This window comes from Bombina bombina, chromosome 7 (genome assembly GCF_027579735.1).
Source record: "Bombina bombina isolate aBomBom1 chromosome 7, aBomBom1.pri, whole genome shotgun sequence".
NCBI classification, from domain to species: Eukaryota; Metazoa; Chordata; class Amphibia; order Anura; family Bombinatoridae; genus Bombina; species Bombina bombina.
The window spans coordinates 425,810,187-425,832,117 of NC_069505.1; the positions used below are offsets into that span (position 1 = coordinate 425,810,187).

Sequence of the window (21,931 nt, forward strand, 5' to 3'; positions counted from 1 at the left end):
CTGTCTGCCATCTACATTCCAGGAGTGGACAATTGGGAGGTAGATTTTCTGAGCAGACAGACCTTTCATCCAGGGGAGTGGGCTCTCCATCCGGAAGTGTTCTCTCAGATAACAGAGTTGGATCTGATGGCGTCCCGTCAAAATGCCAAGGCTCCAAAGTATGGTTCAAGGTCAAGAGATCCTCAGGTTGTTCTAATAGATGCTCTAGTGGTTCCTTTGATGTTCTCTCTGGCATATCTAATTCCTCTGTTTGCTCTTCTTCCACGAGTCATTGCTCGTATCAAACAGGAGAGAGCATTGGTAATCTTAATAGCTCCTGCATGGCCTTACAGGATTTGGTTCGCAGATCTAGTAAGGATGTCATCTCTACCTCCTTGGAGGTTACCTCTGAGGAAGGACCTTCTAATTCAGCGTCCTTTCCTCCATCCAAACCTGGATTCTCTGAAGCTGACTGCTTGGAGATTGAATGTCTAGTTCTGTCTAGGTATAGTTTTTCGGAGGCGGTCATTGATACTATGCTTCAGGCTCGTAACCCTGTTACTCGCAAAATCTACCATAAGATATGGGTAAATATCTTTATTGGTGCGAATCTAAGGGTTTCTCCTGGAGCCAGGTCAGGATTCCCTGGATTTTGTCTTTTCTTCAGGATGGCCCAGAGAAGGGTTTGTCAGTCAGTACTTTGAAGGGTCAGATTTATGCATTATCTATCCTTTTGCACAAACGTCTGGCAGACTTTCCAGATGTTCAAGCCTTTGTTCAGGCTCTGGTTAGAATCAGGCCTGTGTTTAAACCGGTTGCTCCTCCTTGGAGCCTTAAAGGAACAATCTACACCAGAATTTTTATTGCTTTAAAAGATAGATAATCCCTTTATTACCCATTTCCCAGTTTTGCATAACCAACACAGTTATAATAAAATACTTTAAACCTCTGTGATTATCTTGTATCTAAGCCTCTGCAAACTGCCCTTTTTTCAGTTCTTTTGACAGACTTGCAGTCTAGCCAATCAGTGCCTGCTCCCAGATATCTTCACGTGCACGAGCACAGTGTTATCTATATGAAATATGTGAACTAACACCCTCTATTGGTGAAAAACTGTTAAAATGCAATCTGAAAGAGGTGGGCTTCAAAGTCTAAGCTAGGTTAAGCTTTCAACTAAGATTACCAAAGAACAAAGCAAAATTGGTGATAAAAGTAAAATGGAAAATTGTTTAAAATTACATGCTCTATCTGAATCATGAAAGTTTTTTTTGGCCTAGACTGTCCTTTTAATCTAGTTCTTAGTTTTGCAGCAGGATCCGTTTGAGCCAAAGCATGTTGTTGATATAAAATTGTTATCTTGGAAGGTTTTGTTTCTGCTTGCTATTTATTCCGCTTGCAGAGATTCTGAGCTTTCAGCTCTGCAATGTGATTCCCCATGTCTTATCTTTCATGCAGATAAGACTGTCCTTTGCACTAAATTAGGTCGTGTCGGATCGAAACATTAATCAGGAAATTGTTGTCCCTTCTTTTTGTCCTAATCCTTCTTCTCATAAGGAACGTCTTTTGCATAACTTGGATGTTGTGCGCTCTCTAAAATTTTATTTACAAGCTACAAAGGATTTTTGACAATTTTTTGCCCCGTTTGTTTTCTCTGGAAAGCGTAAGGGCCCGAAGGCCACTTCTACTACTCTGTCTCTCTGGTTGAGAAGTTTGATTCGTTTGGCTTCTGAGACTGCTGGACAGCAGACTCCTGAGAGAATTACGGCTCATTCCACTAGGGCTGTCTCCTCTTCTTGGACTTTCAAAAATGAAGCTTCTGTGAAACAGATTTGCAAGGCTGCAACTTGGTCCTCTCTGCATACTTTTTCCAAATTCTACAAATTTGATACTTTTTCCTCGGCCGAGGCTTCTCTTGAGAGAAAGGTTCTTCAAGCGGTGGTGCCTTCTGTTTAGGTCCTCCTGCCTTTTTCTCCCTCCCTGTTCATTCCGTGTCCTCTAGCTTGGGTACTGGTTCCCACTAGTAATTGGAATGATGTTGTGGACTCTCCATGTCTTAGGAAAGAAAATAAAATGTATGCTTACCTGATAAATTTCTTTCTTTACGGACATGGAGAGTCCATGACCCCTCCCTCTTTAATTATAATTCAGTAGTTTTTTGAGTAAACCTCAGGCACCTACTCACCCTTGTGTTTCTTCTTTTTCTATTTTCCTTTGGCTGAATGACTGGGGGATTATGAGTATGGGAAGTTACACTTAACAGCTTTGCTGGGGTGCTCTTTGCCTCTTCCTGCTGGCCAGGAGTTGAATATTCCACTAGTAATTGGAATGACGTTGTGGACTCTCCATGTCTGGAAAGAAAGAAATTTATCAGGTAAGCATACATTTTATTATATATGTGTGTGTTTATGTATATACTGTGTATGGTCATAAATGGTTTTACCCGAGGTAGCAAAACGAAAAAAAAATTCTGCTGGAAGACATTACGCTTATGGACTGTTTCTGATGGTGCTTTTTCTATCATTACCAGCAACTGGGGTCCCATAGAAAATAATAAAAGTCAAAAAGTTGGAGTCATGTGATCGCAGTGACGTTTATGTGACATCCTGTCTTCACAGATGTTAACATTTTAATTATGGACATTTGCCTGCGTCCTGAAGGGGTTAAAGTGAAAGTCAATCCTAGCGTTTTACAAATGCTAGGATTTACTATTGAAACAAATAAATGGGACTTTCATTCATGAAGTACAAGATACTTCATGTAGAATGCTAGTTTATTTGATTCAACCGATCGCCGTTTTTAGCTGCTACAGCAGCCCATGGCTAAAAATGTTTTGGCTAAGAGGTTACGTTTTCTCCTCTTAGCCAATAGCCGTGCGGTAAATTCTGCTCCCATGGGCGCCAAGCCTGATTTACCGCACGTCTATTGGCTAAGAGGTGAAAACGTCACCTCTTAGCCAAATTTGTTTTTAGCCATGCGCTGCTGTAGGAGCTAAGAGCGGCGATCGGTTGAATCAAACAAAGGAGCCTTCTACATGAAGTGTCTTATGAATGAAAGTGCCCTTTATTTGTTTCAATAGTAAATCCTAGCGTTTGTAAAACGGTAGGATTTACTTTTACTTTAAGGACTCTGTTCCATTCAGATCTTAAAATTTGCAAACAATGCAAGCTTTTCTCTTTTTTTACCCCTTAAGGACTGGGCATTTTAGACAAAAACTTCCTCAAAAGACCAGAGCATTTTTGCCATCACTACATTTAAACAGAGCCTTTTTTATATTTACCTATCAAAACTATATATATATATTTTAGCAGACAACCCAAAGTATTGATCTAGGCCCATTTTGGTATATTTCATGCCACCATTTCACTGTCAAATGCGATCAAATAAAAAAAAGTTAACTTTTTCATAATTTTAAGTTTTTCACTTAAATTAATTGCAATCCCCTTTGTTCAGAAATAGCAGACATATATGGTTTTGGCATTGCTTTTTGGTAATTAGAAGGCCGCTAAATGCCACTGCGCACCACACTTGTATTATACCCAGCCGTGAAGGGGTTAATTAGGTAGCTTGTAGGGTTAATTTTAGCTTTAGTGTAGAGATCAGCCTCCCACCTGACACATCCCACCCCCTGATCCCCCCACATAATCCCTTTAAAACAGCTCTCGTCCCTTCCCCACCTTAAGTACTGGCAGAAAATATGCCATTACTAAAATAAAAGGCTGCTTTTTTTATATTTCCTGCAGTGTTGGATCCCCCCTTACCCCCCAACCTCCCTGATCCCCCACAAACAGATCTCTTACCCTCCCCCCTCTACCTATTTGCTGCCATCTTAGGTACTGGCAGCTGTCTGCAGTACCCAGTTTGCCTCAATTTATACTTTAAAAAAAATAAATACATAAACTATTTTTTCTGTAGTGTAGCTGCCCCCCCAAATCCCTTTACCTCAATGGATTCCACATAGGATCCCCCGTCATTGCCCTTCCTCCCGGCTCTTTTTTTTTCCACTTAAGTGTTGCATTGTGTAGCGGTCCCACCCTCCTCTCGCCCCTTCCAGCGATGGGTCGCCCACCGCCTCCCTCATTACACTCCCACCCACCAACGATCAGTAACACCGCTGTCTGATGCAGAGAAGGCCACAGAGTACTACATCGGTAACTCTGCAAATCTATTTCTGCAGTGATAGAAAGAACTGTTTGCAGAAAAATGCAAGTGAAGTCTGTGTTGTGTGATTATTTTATTAGATTTATAATGCTGTTTAGCAAATGTTTTTGTTTATTTAACTTAGTTTAATTATATATTCTGTGTTGTGATTAGTTTATTAGGTTTATAATGCTGTTTAGCATTTAAAGTCTTCATTTCAAAGCTTTAAAAATAATCTATTAGGTGTTACTTATGACAATTTTGAGGGGGGCCTGGAACCTAACTCCCTCACTTCCCATTGACTTACATTATAAACTGGGTTTCAATTTACAACAGTTTCGATTTACAACCATTCCTTCTGGAACCTAACCCCGGCGTAAACTGAGGGCTACCTGTACAAAATAGTACTGACACTAAACCAGATTTAAAAATGTATTGTTATATGTAATATTCAGTGCTGCCGCAGGCAGATTGGAGTTATATTCTTAAGGGGATAGGAAAATCGAAAATGTTCTTTTTCTGTTTGAAAACTTCTTTAAATAGAACATATTTGTAATAGGTACTTATTAAAGCGTTGCTGCTGTTTTTCTGTAATTTCTCTTTAAAATGTAGTAATCCATCAAACCCACAATTTACCTCATTATGCCGGTCCTGTAACAATGTGCTACCTAGGTAGAAACATCATGGCGGCCCATGTGTATTGGAAGCCTTTTTTGCCAGCGCATGCGCATATTGGTTCCCCTCTCTCCTGAGGCACGTCACTATCCAAGTGCTGGATAAAGAGCAGACATATGGATGTCAATGTTCGGGGCACAGGAATTTATGAGGAAGTAAATAAAAGACTAACTAATGAGCGCTGCTGTAATAACATTTTCAAAAGATAATGTGCATGCAAATTTCGTATCAACAAAGATGGCTGCTATGGTTTTAAAGACCAAGTGCGCATGCAATGTTTTTATTAATGTAGAAAAATGAATATTCATAAGTGGGCGAAACTCATTCATGATTCGATGTGGCCGTTCTATCTTTTTGGCTATGTTCTGCCTAATTTTATGGGTGGTCGTTGCCGCTTGTTTTGTGTAAAAATAAAAGTAATTTTTCCACTTCCAAAGCAGACATTACATCACTTTGCTTCTAGTGCAAGGCCTTGACTGCTGGTCTAACACTAACATTACCTCCCTTTGCACACTAGCACGCCAAGGCATACATTCCATCTGTCATATTTATTCCCTTATAGTAACCCACTATGAACACTCTATACTGCTATACAAAAACTAGAAGACAAATGGAACTATAACGAGTTTTTCAAGAGTCCACACAGTAACACTGTCAGCTAATCTAAAGGAATCCCACACTAGGTTAATGCGCCTAATTTACATTACTCCAGGCTTACGTGCCAAATGGGCCCCAAAAGATATTTGTAGTAAGTGTCAAATAGCTTCCCCTGACATTATACATCTCGTATGGCATTGTCCCAAGTTTAAAAGATATTGGGGGAAAATTTCCTACTGGCTTTCCAGGATTTGTAAATACAGGTGGCCCTCGTTTTACAACGGTTCAATTTACACCGTTTCAGAATAACAACCTTTTTTCCAGTCATGTGACTGCTATTGAAAAGCATTGAGAAGCAGTGCATTTATTAAAATAGCAAGTAGCTGGAGCTGTCCGCTTGTGTTGCAGCAAAGCCAAACATGTACAAAATAGTACTGACACTAAACCAGATTTAATTCCTAGAACAAGACCGTTTTAAAAAAGACTCTAGCCACATTATACACCTAGAGATCCTTCTAGCAAGACAACTTAGATTTCGCTTCATGAAACACAACAGACCTTCCCCTTACTCTGCCTTACGGACTGCTGTACACTCCCAACTGTTGTGGCTGACGTGAAAGGGGACATTGACAAACAAATTAAATAATTCTGAGCTTGCCTAATGCTGTTTGGAACAGAATTCTAGCCCCTTTTTGCAAAAGCACATTTATTATAACAGAAAGAAAATGGTACATGACCCTTCGTGAGACCACACCAATGGCCCGCAGAGCACAGAACTGGCTTTTCAACTTTCATAATTAATTTTGTTTTTGTTCAATTATTTTGTTTTTTCTTATGTTCAAAACTGCAACAGATGATGCAAAAGATTATATATAAAGTCATCTAGCGACTTCATTGTTATCCTTCTGCAACTTCATAGTATTGTACTCATGTGGGCCGTGGCTTGAACAATTCTGTTGATTGTAAGTGCATTTCCTCTGTGATATCTAAATAAAGAAATACATTTTAAAAAAAACAGCAATTTTTTTTCTATGGGGCAGCACTAAATATTACATATAAATTTAACATATTAAAAACAAAAACAAATGGCTAATCTTAATTGTTGAAATTGTTATGGTGCGATTTTTTGAGAAATCCGACGTTAGATGGAAGCGTTAACACAATGTTAACTTACACACACGAAAAGACCAATAAAAGACAATAAAAAAAAAAAGATACACAATTTTGAAACAGGTGAAAGTGGGTGTTCAAGAGTTAAAAGCTATTTTTAAAATCCTACACAAAGCTGCTGAACGTTTTTTATAATGAACTGGCGATTCGCTGTTGTATTGTCCTCATGCAAAGTATTGCAGATGTTAATGGCAGCTTAAAATGATATAAAACCCTGTTTTTTTCTTTCATGATTCATATAGAGCAGCAATTTTAAGCAACGTTCTAATTTACTCCTGTTATCAATTTTTCATCAATCTCTTGGTATCTTTATTTGTAAAGCAGGAATATAAGCTTAGGAGTCAGCCTGCTGATTGGTGGCGAAAGGACTGAAATAAGTCGCTTTGCACTTTGTAGTGTGTTGCAGTTGTCTGATCTTGCATATACTTTTTATAAGAGATTACAAGCAAGGCTGGATCCTGCCAGTATAACAGTTTATTAGCTTGTTACCCCCTTCTTCTACAAATGTCTCAACTAAAAAGTAGTGGAGTTTTTACAATCAGAATAGAACGTACCCACAAGGATTAAACCTGGGAAATAAAGTAAAACTTCAGTCAGATATAAAACCGTTAACTCAGCAGCAGGACAGGGAAAAAAAACAAATCTTCCTTTCCTGACACTTTCACTCACTGATCAGAAGCTCTGACAATAGCAGGAAAGGTATCTGCTCGAGTCCATGCGTTTTCCTCTTCCTTTTCCAGTTCCATCGAGGAATTTTACAGGAAAACTCAGCCAGACTGGATTCTACAGACCCCCGGATCAGCAGCTCGGATCAGCAGCCAGGACTCAGGCAAGTGGGCAATAATGAGGGGCTTTATTACAGTAACTGACCTTAAATGTGATTATTTGTTTTGGTATTGTTTGTTGAAAAAGCATAACTTGGTAGGCTCAGGGGCAGAAATGCACTACTGGGAGCTAGCTGCTGATTGGTGGCTATACGCATATTCCTCTTGTCAGTGACTCACCAAATGTGCTCAGTAGTGCATTTCTGCTCTCTAGATTACTTTATCTATGTGTATAACCTGTGAGCCGATTGGGATCAGCATTTAACTCTGTGTTTAAGCTCTTTGCAAGGGCTAAACATTTATCTACAAATTGTTGTGCAATAGTAACATGCGCTAGTGCATTACATCATGATCTTTATCGTGCCATTATGTCTCTTAGCAGCAAATACATGAAAATAATTAAAGGGACAGTAAAGTCATTGAACCTGCATGCTTCAGATAGAGAATTACATTTTAAACAACATTCCAATTTACTTCTATTATCTAATTTGCTTCATTCTTTAGATATCCTTTGTTGAAGAAATAGCAATTCACATGAGTAAGCCAATCACGCAAGGCATCTATGTGCAGTGAACAATCAGCAGCTACTAAGCCTATTTAGATATTAGTTTCAACAAAGGATATCAAGAAGATGAAGCAAATTATATAATAGAAGTAAATTGGATTCAGATAGAACATTCTATTTTAAACAATTTCACAATTTACTTCTTATGGCAAAGTACTTAATTCTCTTGCTATCTCTTGATGAAAAGCATACCTAGGTAGCCTCAGGATCAGTAATGCACTACTGGGAGCTAGCTGAAAACATCTAGTGAGCCAATGACAAGAGGCTTATATGTGCAGCCACTAATCAGCAGCTAGCTCCCAGTAGTGCATTGGAATGAATATAGATGTGAGTTGCTATTATGCCTTTGTATTGTCACTTATGCAGCATCTAATATATGGTGCAGAGTTGTACAACATTAGGTGAAGGGCTATGAGTTACAACTTACACAGCCTGCGGAATCAAATACCTGATAATAATAAAAATAATAACGCTGCAAGGAGGATCCTCTATTCATGTAATGTCCAGAGGAACAATACAGGGTCCTCTGCTTGCCCTGCAGCATGCATAACCCATAACTGCCCAGGTGGCAGCCCTATGGTCCTCTACTTGCCCTGCAGCATGCGTAACTCATAACTGCCCAGGTGGCAGCCCTATGGTCCTCTACTTGCCCTGCAGCATGCGTAACTCATAACTGCCCAGGCGATAGCCCTATGGTCCTCTGCTTGCCCTGCAGCATGCGTAACTCATAACTGCCCAGGTGGCAGCCCTATGGTCCTCTGCTTGCCCTGCAGCATGCATAACTCATAACTGCCCAGGTGATAGCCCGATGGTCCTCTGCTTGCCCTGCAGCATGCGTAACTCATAACTGCCCAGGTGGCAGCCCTATGGTCCTCTACTTGCCCTGCAGCATGCGTAACTCATAACTGCCCAGGCGATAGCCCTATGGTCCTCTGCTTGCCCTGCAGCATGCGTAACTCATAACTGCCCAGGTGGCAGCCCTATGGTCCTCTGCTTGCCCTGCAGCATGCATAACTCATAACTGCCCAGGTGATAGCCCGATGGTCCTCTGCTTGCCCTGCAGCATGCGTAACTCATAACTGCCCAGGTGGCAGCCCTATGGTCCTCTGCTTGCCCTGCAGCATGCGTAACTCATAACTGCCCAGGTGGCAGCCCTATGGTCCTCTGCTTGCCCTGCAGCATGCGTAACTCATAACTGCCCAGGTGGCAGCCCTATGGTCCTCTGCTTGCCCTGCAGCATGCGTAACTTATAACTGCCCAGGTGATAGCCCGATTGTCCTCTGCTTGCCCTGCAGCATGCATAACTTATAACGGCCCAGGTGGCAGCCCTATGGTCCTCTGCTTGCCCTGCAGCATGCGTAACTCATAACTGTCCAGGTGGCAGCTCTATGGTCATCTGCTTGCCCTGCAACATGTGTAACTCATAACTGCCCAGGTGGCAGCCCTATGGTCCTCTGCTTACCCTGCAGCATGCGTAAATCATAACTGCCCAGGTGATAGCCCGATGGTCCTCTGCTTGCCCTGCAGCATGCGTAACTCATAACTGCCCAGGTGGCAGCCCTATGGTCCTCTGCTTACCCTGCAGCATGCGTAAATCATAACTGCCCAGGTGATAGCCCGATGGTCCTCTGCTTGCCCTGCAGCATGCGTAACTCATAACTGCCCAGGTGATAGCCCTATGGTCCTCTGCTTGCCCTGCAGCATGCGTAACTTATAACTGCCCAGGTGATAGCCTGATGGTCCTCTGCTTGCCCTGCAGCATGCGTAACACATAACTGCCCAGGTGGCAGCCCTATGGTCCTCTGCTTGCCCTGCAGCATGCGTAACTTATAACTGCCCAGGTGATAGCCTGATGGTCCTCTGCTTGCCCTGCAGCATGCGTAACTTATAACTGCCCAGGTGATAGCCTGATGGTCCTCTGCTTGCCCTGCAGCATGCGTAACACATAACTGCCCAGGTGGCAGCCCTATGGTCCTCTGCTTGCCCTGCAGCATGCGTAACTTATAACTGCCCAGGTGATAGCCTGATGGTCCTCTGCTTGCCCTGCAGCATGCGTAACTTATAACTGCCCAGGTGATAGCCTGATGGTCCTCTGCTTGCCCTGCAGCATGCGTAACTTATAACTGCCCAGGTGATAGCCTGATGGTCCTCTGCTTGCCCTGCAGCATGCGTAACACATAACTGCCCAGGTGGCAGGTCTTTCAGACTCTACTCCTGCACTTCGGCTGTCTAGTTCCGTCCTCTATGTGTAAGACCTGTACATTATGTGTCTGTGTATAAATAAGTATGCCATTCACTTGATTAGTGGCACTTGCACGGTGAGGTGACACGTAATGAGCCAGTGGGGTGAGAATGCTCTGGGTTTGTATATAAGCGCATACATGGCTGCCGTATACATTTCTTTATCTGAATAAGAAAGTGTTCTCTGACATCTTATTAGCAGATGAGATAGAATACTGCTGTATAGAGAGACCTTTACCATAATATAGTGTGAGATTAAAGGGACATGAGATATACTGCTGTATAGAGAGACTTTACCATAATATAGTGCGAGAGTAAAGGGACATGAGATATACTGCTGTATAGAGAGACCATTACTATAATATAGTGCGAGATTAAAGGGACATGAGATATACTGCTGTATAGAGAGACCTTTACTATAATATAGTGCGAGATTAAAGGGACATGAGATATACTGCTGTATAGAGAGACCTTTACTATAATATAGTGCGAGATTAAAGGGACATGAGATATACTGCTGTATAGAGAGACCTTTACTATAATATAGTGCGAGAGTAAAGGGACATGAGATATACTGCTATATAGAGAGACCATTACTATAATATAGTGTGAGATTAAAGGGACATGAGATATACTGCTGTATAGAGAGACCTTTACTATAATATAGTGCGAGATTAAAGGGACATGAGATATACTGCTATATAGAGAGACCTTTACTATAATATAGTGCGAGATTAAAGGGACATGAGATATACTGCTGTATAGAGAGACCGTTACTATAATATAGTGCGAGATTAAAGGGACATGAGATATACTGCTGTATAGAGAGATCTTTACTATAATATAGTGCGAGATTAAAGGGACATGAGATATACTGCTGTATAGAGAAACCTTTAACATAATATAGTGTGAGATTAAAGGGACATGAGATATACTGCTGTATAGAGAGACCTTTACCATAATATAGTGCGAGATTAAAGGGACATGAGATATACTGCTGTATAGAGAGATCTTTACTATAATATAGTGCGAGATTAAAGGGACATGAGATATACTGCTTTATAGAGAGACCTTTACCATAATATAGTGTGAGATTAAAGGGACATGAGATATACTGCTGAATAGAGAGACCTTTACTATAATATAGTGTGAGATTAAAGGGACATGAGATATACTGCTGTATAGAGAGACCTTTACTATAATATAGTGCGAGAGTAAAGGGACATGAGATATACTGCTATATAGAGAGACCTTTACTATAATATAGTGCGAGATTAAAGGGACATGAGATATACTGCTATATAGAGAGACCTTTACTATAATATAGTGCGAGATTAAAGGGACATGAGATATACTGCTGTATAGAGAGACCGTTTCTATAATATAGTGGGAGATTAAAGGGACATGAGATATACTGCTGAATAGAGAGACCTTTACTATAATATAGTGTGAGATTAAAGGGACATGAGATATACTGCTGTATAGAGAGACCTTTACTATAATATAGTGTGAGATTAAAGGGACATGAGATATACTGCTGTATAGAGAGACCGTTACTATAATATAGTGTGAGATTAAAGGGACATGAGATATACTGCTGTGTAGAGAGACCTTTACTATAATATAGTGCGAGATTAAAGGGACATGAGATATACTGCTGTATAGAGAGACCTTTACTATAATATAGTGTGAGATTAAAGGAACATTAGATATACTGCTGTATAGAGAGATCTTTACCATAATATAGTGTGAGATTAAAGGGACATGAGATATACTGCTGTATAGAGAGACCTTTACCATAATATAGTGTGAGATTAAAGGGACATGAGATATACTGCTGTATAGAGAGATCTTTACTATAATATAGTGCGAGATTAAAGGGACTTAATATATACTGCTGTATAGAGAGACCTTTACCATAATATAGTGTGAGATTAAAGGGACATGAGATATACTGCTGTATAGAGAGACCTTTACCATAATATAGTGTGAAATTAAAGGGACATGAGATATACTGCTGTATAGAGAGACCTTTACCATAATATAGTGTGAAATTAAAGGGACATGAGATATACTGCTGTATAGAGAGACCTTTACCATAATATAGTGCGAGATTAAAGGGACGTGAGATTTACTCCTATATAGAGAGACCTTTACCATAATATAGTGCGAGATTAAAGGGACATGAGATATATTGCTATATAGAGAGACCTTTACCATAATATAGTGCGAGATTAAAGGGACATGAGATATACTGCTGTATAGAGAGGCCTTTACCATAATATAGTGCGAGATTAAAGGGACATGAGATATACTGCTGTATAGAGAGACCGTTACTATAATATAGTGCGAGATTAAAGGGACATGAGATATACTGCTGTATAGAGAGACCATTACTATAATATAGTGTGAGATTAAAGGGACATGAGATATACTGCTGTATAGAGAGACCTTTACTATAATATAGTGCGAGAGTAAAGGGACATGAGATATACTGCTATATAGAGAGACCTTTACCATAATATAGTGCGAGATTAAAGGGACATGAGATATACTGCTATATAGAGAGACCATTACTATAATATAGTGCGAGAGTAAAGGGACATGAGATATACTGCTATATAGAGAGACCTTTACTACAATATAGTGCGAGATTAAAGGGACATGAGATATACTGCTGTATAGAGAGACCTTTACTATAATATAGTGCGAGATTAAAGGGACATGAGATATACTGCTGTATAGAGAGACCTTTACTATAATATAGTGCGAGATTAAAGGGACATGAGATATACTGCTGTATAGAGAGACCTTTACCATAATATAGTGCGAGATTAAAGGGACATGAGATATACTGCTGTATAGAGAGACCTTTACCATAATATAGTGTGAGATTAAAGGGACATGAGATATACTGCTATATAGAGAGACCTTTACCATAATATAGTGCGAGATTAAAGGGACATGAGATATATTGCTATATAGAGAGACCTTTACCATAATATAGTGCGAGATTAAAGGGACATGAGATATATTGCTATATAGAGAGACGTTTACTATAATATAGTGTTAGATTAAAGGGACATGAGATATATTGCTATATAGAGAGACCTTTACCATAATATAGTGCGAGATTAAAGGGACATGAGATATATTGCTATATAGAGAGACCTTTACTATAATATAGTGCGAGATTAAAGGGACCTGAGATATACTGCTGTATAGAGAGACCTTTACCATAATATAGTGCGAGATTAAAGGGACATGAGATATACTGCTGTATAGAGAGACCTGTACCATAATATAGTGTGAGATTAAAGGGACATGAGATATACTGCTGTATAGAGAGACCTTTACTATAATATAGTGTGAGATTAAAGGGACATGAGATATACTGCTGTATAGAGAGACCGTTACTATAATATAGTGTGAGATTAAAAGGGACATGAGATATACTGCTGTATAGAGAGACCTTTACTATAATATAGTGTGAGATTAAAGGGACATGAGATATACTGCTGTATAGAGAGACCTTTACCATAATATAGTGCGAGATTAAAGGGACAAGAGATATACTGCTGTATAGAGAGACCTTTACCATAATATAGTGCGAGATTAAAGGGACATGAGATATACTGCTGTATAGAGAGACCTTTACTATAATATAGTGCGAGATTAAAGGGACAAGAGATATACTGCTGTATAGAGAGACCTTTACCATAATATAGTGCGAGATTAAAGGGACATGAGATATACTGCTGTATAGAGAGACCTTTACTATAATATAGTGCGAGATTAAAGGGACATGAGATATACTGCTGTATAGAGAAACCTTTACTATAATATAGTGCGAGATTAAAGGGACAAGAGATATACTGCTGTATAGAGAGACCTTTACCATAATATAGTGCGAGATTAAAGGGACATGAGATATACTGCTGTATAGAGAGACCTTTACTATAATATAGTGCGAGATTAAAGGGACAAGAGATATACTGCTGTATAGAGAGACCTTTACCATAATATAGTGCGAGATTAAAGGGACATGAGATATACTGCTGTATAGAGAGACCTTTACTATAATATAGTGCGAGATTAAAGGGACATGAGATATACTGCTGTACAGAGAGACCTTTACTATAATATAGTGCGAGATTAAAGGGACATGAGATATACTGCTGTATAGAGAGACCTTTACTATAATATAGTGTGAGATTAAAGGGACATGAGATATACTGCTATATAGAGAGACCTTTACCATAATATAGTGCGAGATTAAAGGGACATGAGATATACTGCTGTATAGAGAGACCTTTACCATAATATAGTGTGAGATTAAAGGGACATGAGATATACTGCTATATAGAGAGACCTTTACTATAATATAGTGCGAGATTAAAGGGACATGAGATATACTGCTGTATAGAGAGACCTTTACCATAATATAGTGCGAGATTAAAGGGACATAAAACACAAACATTTTCTTTTATGATTCAGATCAAGCAGTCATTTTAAACAACTTTCCAGTTTACTTCTATTATTAAATTTGCTTCATTTTTTTGGTATCAGTTGGGACAGTAATGCATTACTGGGAGCTAGCTGATCACATCAGGTGAACTAATGAAAAGAGGCATTCTTTTGCGGCCACCAACCAACAGCTAGCGCCCAGTAATGTTGTTAAGGGAGAGGTGAGGGCTGTTATAACTTAGTTTTGTATGTTCATTTCAAACAGCTGTAGCAAATGGCATCTATATACCAAATGCTGAATGCAAGAGTTTCAGGCAAGAATGTTTACAATTTATACAAAAATGCAACAAATGCTGCACAAAAAAAGAGACTGCCTTACTCTGATTTATATGATTAAAGAGACATAGTATCAAAGTGAAACCATATCATGCATGCATACGAAATAACTTTATTAAAGGGACAGTCTACACCAGAATTGTTATTGTTTTAAAAGATAGATAATCCCTTGTTTACCCATTCCCTAGTTTTGCATAACCAACACAGTTATATTAATATACTTTTAACCTCTGTGATTATCTTGTATCTAAGCCTCTGCAGACTGCCCCTTTATTTCAGTTCTTTTGACGCACTTGCAGTTTAGCCAATCAGTGCCTGCTCCCAGATAACTTCACGTGCACAAGCACAGTGTTATCTATATTAAACACATGAACTAACACCCTCTAGTTGAAAAACTGTTAAAATGCATTCTGAAAAGAGGTGGCCTTCAAGGTCTAAGAAATTAGCACATGAACCTCCTAGGTTACGCTTTCTACTAAGAATACCAAGAGAACAAAGCAAAATTGGTGATAAAAGTAAATTGGAAAATTGTTTAAAATTACATGCCCTATCTGATTCATAAAAGTTTATTTTGGCCTAGACTGTCCCTTTAATAAAGTTATTTCGTATGCACGTATGATATGTTTTCACTTTGATACTATGTCTCTTTAATCATTAAGGCAGTCTCTTTTTTTGTGCAACATTTGTTGCATTTTTGTATAAAGTGCCCAGTAATGTGTTGCTTATCTCTAGCCTACCTAGGTCTGTTTTTCAACTAATGATACCAGGAAAATGAAACAAATTTGATGATAATAGAAGAAAATGAGGAATTTGTTTAAAATCACACGTTCTGTCTGAACCATGAAATAAAAATGTTGGGTTTTACATCCCTTTAATAATCACCAATCCTGTGCACCTAACATTGCGCTGGATAATATTTGCTATATAACATGGGAGCATACTATGCTAATCTCTGTTCAGTATCCTACAGTTTTGTGTCATTGCATTTGACCTTTCTTATTGTCTAATGTTTATATAAATTTGCAGCATTTAAAAAAAAAAAACTATGGTTCCAGAATTTGCATTTCAGCCTCTCTAGGGAGTGTGGCACAAAGCGCGCACTTTTTTTACACAAAAGCTAAAAGCAATTGCCTTTCAAGGGACCTCAGATTGTATCCCTTCCTCTAAAGTGCCTTTCATGCTTACATCGAGGTAGTGTGTGATCTGCTCATCAAATTCAAAAGTGAATCTGATACCCACATTGTTCACATTTAATAGATTTATAAATTCTGTGACACTTTTTTTGTTGCCTTTCCAAATTATGACAAGGTCATTGATGAACCTTCTATAATACACAATACTCTCTCTGAACAGTGGTCCCCATCCATAGATGTGGGACCGCTCCCACCAACCCATAAACAGGTTGGCATAGGAGGGGGCAAATGTGGCCCCCATAGCTGTCCCACATCTCTGGATGTAGAACTCCCCCCTCGAAAGAGAAAACGTTGTGGGTAAGAAGAAATGTGGTCACTTCTATAATGTACAATCTGAAAGAGTCATCATAATCGGTTTAATTTTCAAAAAGATCACTGTTTAAAATGCCGGTTAGTGAACAAAATTTAAGAATGGAAATTGCATATAGGAGACACCTCAAGGAATGATTGAATCAATGGTGTCCGATAAGTATAGGGATCATATATATATATATATATATATATATATATATATATATATATATATATATACCCACTCTGAGCATGAATTTTCCATTATTTCTTGCATTTTATGTTCACAAAATTTGAAAACAAAAGTGTTGCATGATTGGCAACACAAATAGAGCATAAATCAAAACTAGAGCCAATTCAAAAGATGATAATCTACTTAGTATAGTTTGATAAGTACTCAGGTAATGCAATAGAATATTAATCTTTGTGCATTAAACAAATGCAAGGAATACTGATTGGATAACAAGTATAGTGAGCAATAGAAAACACCTAATTACAACGTCCAATAGGAGAGGTGTGTCACCTAGTGTGACCAATAGAAAATGTGTATGTCTTTTAAATAGAGGAAAGGAACTTAGATCCCTATGCTATGACTACGGCCTATACCGAAATGCGTAATCCTGATCTGTTCCTTCCTTTTCACTATGGTTCATAGATATTCAATTGTACAGTCTGAATGACCAAGTTTTTAACTTCATACTGGAAATAAAAGCTAAGTTTTATATACCAAGGTTGAATCGTCCTGATTGGTGCTCCTTAACAACTCTGTTCATCTCACATTATTCCTGCAATGCCCAGTACTATGAATCAACATTTTACACATTTTTATTTTATTTTTTTAGACTACAGAAAATGAGAAGCTTGCATATTCTCTTTTGGGTGTTCAGTGTGCATGGTAAATGGGTAACCACAGAGCCCAGCATCCCATCATGCCCTGTTCAGTGCAGCTGCCTTTCTAAGCAACATCACATTATATGCTCCAGTGCCAACCTCACATCACTGCCAACGCCAATAGCCAATGACACGGTGGAACTGCACCTACAACACAACAGTTTCCCACTTATCCATAATAGTTTTGTGCGAGACGTACCGGAGCTGAAAGGTCTGTACTTGAGCAACTGTAACATAAGCACTATCCAAACTGGTGCCTTCCAAGACGTTACAGGTATTCAGTATCTGTATCTGGACAGGAATCAGCTGACGGATCTAGAGATGAGCACATTCAGCAATCTGAGCCGCCTGTCATATCTACACCTGGAGAACAACAGGATAGGCTTCTTGCGCCCAGGTAAGGCTGCGTAGGCCCAAGCATCACTGGGCTGCTCTGTAAAGCAAATTCATATCTGCATATTAAGGGTTAAAGGGACAGTAAAACAGTTATAATAAGGGTTAAGGATTAGTGTTAGAGGTATGGGTAGGGTTATGATCAGGGTTAGGGATTAGTGTTAGAGGTATGTGTAGGATTATGGTCAGGGTTAGCGATTAGTGTTAGAGGTACGGGTAGGGTTATGATCATGGTTAGGGATTAGTGTTAGAGGTATTGGTAGGGTTATGATCAGGGTTAGGGTTTGACGTATGGGTAGGGTTATGATCAGGGTTAGGGATTAGTGTTAGAGGTATGGGTAAGGTTATGATCAGGGTTAGGTATTAGAGTTAGAGGTATGTGTAGGATTATGATCAGGGTTAGCGATTAGTGTTAGAGGTATGGGTAGGGTTATGATCAGGGTTAGGGATTAGTGTTAGCAGTATAGGTAGGGTTATGATCAGGGTTAGGGATTAGTGTTAGAGGTATGGGTAGGATTATGATCAGGGTTAAGGATTGAGGTTAGAGGTTTGAGTAGGGTTATGATCAGGGTTAGGGATTAGTGTTAGAGGTATGTGTAGGATTATGATCAGGGTTAGCGATTAGTGTTAGAGGTACGGGTAGGGTTATGATCATGGTTAGGGATTAGTGTTAGAGGTATTGGTAGGGTTATGATCAGGGTTAGGGTTTGAGGTATGGGTAGGGTTATGATCAGGGTTAGGGATTAATGTTAGAGCTATAGGTAGGATTATGATCATGGTTAGGGATTAGTGTTAGAGGTATTGGTAGGGTTATGATCAGGGTTAGGGTTTGAGGTATGGGTAGGGTTATGATCAGGGTTAGGGATTAGTGTTAGAGGTATGGGTAAGGTTATGATCAGGGTTAGGTATTAGAGTTAGAGGTATGTGTAGGATTATGATCAGGGTTAGCGATTAGTGTTAGAGGTATGGGTAGGGTTATGATCAGGGTTAGGGATTAGTGTTAGCAGTATAGGTAGGGTTATGATCAGGGTTAGGGATTAGTGTTAGAGGTATGGGTAGGATTATGATCAGGGTTAAGGATTGAGGTTAGAGGTTTGAGTAGGGTTATGATCAGGGCTAGGGATTAGTGTTAGAGGTATGTGTAGGATTATGATAAGGGTTAGCGATTAGTGTTAGAGGTACGGGTAGGGTTATGATCATGGTTAGGGATTAGTGTTAGAGGTATTGGTAGGGTTATGATCAGGGTTAGGGTTTGAGGTATGGGTAGGGTTATGATCAGGGTTAGGGATTAGTGTTAGAGGTATAGGTAGGATTATGATCATGGTTAGGGATTAGTGTTAGAGGTATTGGTAGGGTTATGATCAGGGTTAGGGTTTGAGGTATGGGTAGGGTTATGATCAGGTTTAGGGATTAGTGTTAGAGGTATGGGTAAGGTTATGATCAGGGTTAGGGATTAGTGTTAGCAGTATAGGTAGGGTTATGATTAGGGTTAGAGGTATAGGTAGGGTTATAATCAGGGGTAGGGTTAGAGGTATGGGTAGGGTTATGATCAGGGTTAGGGATTAGTGTTATAGGTATGTGTAGGATTATGATCAGCGTTAGGGATTAGTGTTAGAGGTGTGTGTAGGATTATGATCAGCGTTAGAGATTAGTGTTAGAGGTATGGGTAGGGTTATGATTAGGGTTAGGGATTAGTGTTAGAGGTATGGGTAGCTATAGAATCAGGGTTAGGGATTAGTGTTAGAGGTATGGGTAAGGTTATGATCAGGGTTAAGGATTAGTGTTAAAGGTATGGGTAGGGTTATGATAAGGGTTAGGGATTAGTGTTAGAGGTATAGGTAGGGTTATGATTAGGGTTAGAGTTATAGGTAGGGTTATGATCAGGGTTAGGGATTATGGTTAGATATATAGGTAGGGTTATGGTTAGGGGTTAGTGTTAGAGGTATGGGTAAAGTTATGATCAAGGATAGGGATTAGGGTCAGCGGTATGGGTAGGGTTATGATCAGGGTTACGGATTGAGGTTAGAGGTATGGGTAGGGTTATGATCATGGTTAGGGATTAGTGTTAAAGGTATTGGTAGGGTTATGATCAGGGTTAGAGATTAGTGTTAGAGGTATAGGTAGGATTATGATCATAACATCAGAACGTAGCCAAAAGGAAATAGCCTTCCTAGACATAAAAATATGTAAAGAACTAGACGGAAGAATTTCAACAGACCTATACCATAAGAAAACAGCAACCAACAGTTTATTACATCACTCAAGTGCACATGCACCCAGTACCTTAAAAAGTCTCCCCACAGGAGAATTTTTAAGAATACGCCATAACTGTACAGATCTGAAAATCTTTAATAAAGGAGTTGGAGAATTAAAAGAAAGATTACTAAAAAGAGGTTATAGCAAAACGAGTATTAAAAAGGACAAATAAAGGGCACTAAAAACTAACAGAAGAGAACTATTAACTGAAATATCCAAAAAAGTGACAACAAAACCAGGTTGATCTTAATATATAGTTCACATACTCCTCAGATAAGAGAGATAGTGAATAAATACTGGCATGTTTTAGTTTCAGATCCAATTTTGAAGAGACAACTGGGAAATAAACCAGAATTAAGTTACAGACGCTCAAAAAATATCAAAGATATGATAACAAGAAGCCACTACAGTGGAAAGAAAACAAGTATAGCCTTGTCACCAGGATCATTTAAATGTGGAACTTGTTCAACCTGCCAGTATATCAAAAAAACAAACACGATAACAGACAGATTTGGACGAACTCACTCCATTAATAAATATATGTTGTAATACAAAAGGAGTAATATATGTATTATAATGTTCGTGCCAAAAATACTATGTTGGCATGATGACACATCAACTTCGAGTTAGGCTATTGGAACATCTGCGAAACATAAAAAATGCGAGAAAAGACACTGAAGATGGAAAAACCATAACCAGTGTGGCATTTCACTTTCTATCAAAACATAATTCCAACAAAATGATTTGCAATGTTGGGGAATTGAACAGATATCATTGGGGATTAGAGGAGGAGATTTGGAGAAAGCTCTCCTTCAATCAGAAAGCAAATGGATACATCTACTGAATTCAGTACATCCGAATGGAATTAATGAGAACAACAACTATTTTGTCTTTTTATAAAATACAAGGATTAATATAAATCCTTGTATACATAAATAAAAAATAGTTCAACTCTCAAATACTATATAACTTAAGAGAGAAATAACTACAAACATACTACTTAAGAAAATAAAATGACGAGTAACAAAATAACACATGATATAATATTTAAATGGAGTACAACCATCAAATCATAAACAGGATTCATGAAACAATAATGCAAAAATTACAATACAATATAAAATAATACATAATATGTATGTGGTAGTATAAAACTACTACAAATTAAAACCATGAGAAATTAACAACGAAACCATGATTATGTATCTAAAAAATCATAAGATTATCAAATATTTAATATCTATTGATTATCAAGAGGTTAACAAATTCCAAGTTTCACCATGTTTGTATAAAATAATGCACAGTCCATTAATAACCATATATATCAGAGATAATGATAAGATCAAAACCATATATCAATTCACAAACCTATAGATTGTGGGGAGCACTATGTACACTGATAGTATTGAATGCAACTCCTTTCATATCAGAATCATATTAATTGACTTGCACAAATTATATTACTCACAGCACTTACTAGATATTTAAAATTTTCCCATTTTCCCCACTCACAATTTTCAACACTATCACTTCTTTGTGATGCACTTTGACACAAATTATTATTTTTTCTTTTTTTTTTATTAGTTCACCCCCCTCTTAATACAACCACATAGATATAGTACCCAAGATATGCATATCTTTAAACATAAATGAAGAGTGCAAAAATCATAACCAATAGAAATGTACGTTTGGCACTACATAATCACCAAGAAAGAAATAATGTTCATGGTCAAAAGAAATATCAATAGACCTGTTTCGAATGAGATAAGTTGGACAAAAGACAAAAACAACAAAATATAGAACAAAAGAGAACAATCAACATAATAATACTACGTAGAACCAAAGATAACATCAGTATTAATATGTAAATCAGTATACATATGCCAAGGAATTTGAATAAACTTACCCATAACTAA

The 21,931-nt window shown here is 38.6% G+C and overlaps 1 protein-coding gene across 1 annotated transcript in view; it reads left to right on the top strand.

Moving 5' to 3' along the window:
* Window positions 1–515: 515 nt before the first annotated feature.
* LOC128636416 (chondroadherin-like protein) overlaps window positions 516–21,931 on the top strand; it is a 52,826-nt gene continuing 31,410 nt past the window's right edge. The window contains exons 1-3 of the mRNA XM_053689432.1: window positions 516–566; window positions 7,299–7,387; window positions 17,318–17,763. Coding sequence (XP_053545407.1) covers window positions 516–566; window positions 7,299–7,387; window positions 17,318–17,763 — 586 coding nt within the window. The remainder of the gene's footprint in view (window positions 567–7,298; window positions 7,388–17,317; window positions 17,764–21,931) is intronic.